We start from the raw sequence: 742 nt of genomic DNA on the forward strand, positions 1-742 counted from the left end.
GATCCCCCTGGAACCAGACCCACGCGGAAGTCCTGACACCGCCCGGACCCAGCAGCCACCGCTCAACGTGGGTTGGCTCCCCCAAGGCCAGCAAGTGCAGCCCCCGCGGCTCCGAGCTCTCCCCAGCCCTGCCCAGCACACCGCAGCTCTTCCGCCCCTGACCCCCGGCGCCCTTCCCAGACACCCCCAGCACACCGCAGCTCCCATGGCCCTGCCAGCGCCCCAGTGACACCACTGCCCCAGCGACCCCACTGCCCCAGCTCCCCCAGCTCCCTCCCTTCTGCCCTGCATATTTCATCCCGTTCTCCCAGACATCCCCTCCAAACCTCCCCTGTCCCCCAGCACCCTGCAGCTGCCCCAGCCCTGTGTCCCCTCCCCACCTGATCTCGTTGACACGGGGCAGGGGGTGCATCACCACCATCCTCTCCTTGGCCCGGGTCATGATGTGGGGTGTGAGGATGAACTTCCCGAAGCACTGAGGGAGCACACAGAGCCCTGAGCGGGGCAGGGGGGTGCCTGGGCCCCCCGAGGGCAGCAGGAGCCAGGCTCCCCTCACTCACCGCCTCGTAGTCCTCGGCCCGCTGGAAGCGCTCCTTCTGGATGCGGGTCACGTAGAGCACGTCTGTGTCTGGCAGTGCCTCCTCGATGCTCCCAAACTCCTCCTGCACAGCACCGTGAGGTTGGGGGGACACAGGGCTGCAATGTGCGGGGGCCACCCCCCAGCCCCCCCCTCACCTGCTGG

At 68.7% G+C, this 742-nt stretch overlaps 1 protein-coding gene across 1 annotated transcript in view; it reads right to left on the reverse strand.

Moving 5' to 3' along the window:
* Positions 1–742, reverse strand: part of CAD (carbamoyl-phosphate synthetase 2, aspartate transcarbamylase, and dihydroorotase) — an 18,516-nt gene that overhangs the window by 1,486 nt on the left and 16,288 nt on the right. The window contains 2 exon segments of the mRNA XM_031065037.1: positions 381–475; positions 561–662. Coding sequence (XP_030920897.1) covers positions 381–475; positions 561–662 — 197 coding nt within the window.

Source organism: Geospiza fortis, unplaced genomic scaffold (assembly GCF_000277835.1).
Source record: "Geospiza fortis unplaced genomic scaffold, GeoFor_1.0 scaffold1103, whole genome shotgun sequence".
In the NCBI taxonomy this organism is placed as follows: Eukaryota; Metazoa; Chordata; class Aves; order Passeriformes; family Thraupidae; genus Geospiza; species Geospiza fortis.